We start from the raw sequence: 1,526 nt of genomic DNA on the forward strand, positions 1-1,526 counted from the left end.
AGGCGCTCGCCTTCGACTGACGACACTGCCGGTGCGAGCGCGCGCAAGCTCCAGAGGGCTGTTCGCGCCACGCGCTGAGGGGCGAGTTGTTTGTCAGATTCCGCGACGGCGAAATCTGGTGCGATCATTGCGGCCAATCGCTCAACATTTCTGACTTCATTTGCAATCTTATTTTCAACTTCATTCTCATTTCTCATTGCATTCAATATTACTTGCTAAATTCACTTGCGTATCAATTTTCGTCTGCTATTCCGTATTTCTAACCAGTACTTGTTCGGAAGACATTAAAAATCTCCGCGATTAAAAATCTGCCCTGGAGGTAAACCCTCCATTGGGGCGTATCTTCTTATTTCGTTGTTTTCCGATTCGTTCTCCATTGTTTTGGCTCTTTCGGCCTTACTAATGTTTCATGATATTCTGTCTTGTGCTGCCCTATTTTGACACTGCTTTCCTCTTTTGTCGTATTCCGTCTCATTCCATTGTCTGCCATTTCTCTTTCCCATTTCACATCGTTCTGCCCTGTTCCATCTCATTCCATCATGGTTCGATTTATTCCATCTCCTTGTATCTTATTCCATTTTGATTCCGTAGCCGGCAGGTCGAGAGTGCTTTGCCAGTTGGTCGCGGTCGTTCCCAGTCATCACCGCCGCCATCTTACGTTAGGATTTGCGATTGTTAGACTGCGACTCGTGACTCGCGTCTGTCGTTGACGGCGTTTCGTTGTTCTTCGCTCGCCGGCAGGTGTTCTGCAGCATAGCGCCCTCTATCTACGGCCACGAGGACATGAAGCGCGGCCTTGCGTTCGCCATGTTTGGAGGCGAGGCGAAGAATCCAGGTAGAGACATGGTGGTGACGTGTGCAGGCGCAGACCGTGTGTGCGTGTCGTAGTTAGTAGTCGCTGGTGGTGTTCATTGTGATAGAATATCTCGCAGCATTTACGTACATAGACGTGTGTGTGTGCGTGTGTGTGCGTGCGTGCGTGCGTGTGTTTGGGGGTTTGTACTTGCGTGCCTGGGTGGGTGTGTACATGCATAGGCTGAGTGTGTGTGCGTGCGTGCATGTGTTTGGGAGTGTGTACGTGCGTGCGTGGGTGCGTGTTGGCGTCCGTGCACGATGGATGTGTGGTCCCTCGTGAAATGTGGTAACGACCTCTACATAACGACCTGGACAACCCCCCCCCCCCCCCGCCCGGGCTCAGGTGGCAAGCACAAGTGTTTCTATCTATTCATGTTTAATACTATACTACATCATGTACCACGCCCTCTATGTAACGACATCTACGTAACGACATCTACGTAACGACCTCTACGTAATATCCTCTACTTAATGACCTCTACGTAACGACCTCTATGTAACAACATCTACGTAACGACCTCTACGTAACGACCTCTACGTAACGACCTCTACGTAACGACCTCTATGTAACAACATCTACGTAACGACCTCTACGTAACGACCTCTACGTAACGACCTCTACGTAACGACCTCTACGTAACGACCTCTACATAACGACCTCTACGTAATGA

The 1,526-nt window shown here is 49.7% G+C and overlaps 1 protein-coding gene across 1 annotated transcript in view; it reads left to right on the forward strand.

Moving 5' to 3' along the window:
• Positions 1-835, forward strand: part of LOC106818924 (DNA replication licensing factor mcm2-like) — a gene marked incomplete at its 3' end in the record, with an annotated part of 17,067 nt that extends 16,232 nt beyond the window's left edge. The window contains 1 exon segment of the mRNA XM_014823592.1: positions 742-835. Within this exon segment, the coding sequence (XP_014679078.1) occupies positions 742-835 (94 nt within the window).
• Positions 836-1,526: the final 691 nt, after the last annotated feature.

Source organism: Priapulus caudatus, unplaced genomic scaffold (genome assembly GCF_000485595.1).
Source record: "Priapulus caudatus unplaced genomic scaffold, Priapulus_caudatus-5.0.1 Scaffold2655, whole genome shotgun sequence".
NCBI lineage: Eukaryota > Metazoa > Priapulida > Priapulimorpha > Priapulimorphida > Priapulidae > Priapulus > Priapulus caudatus.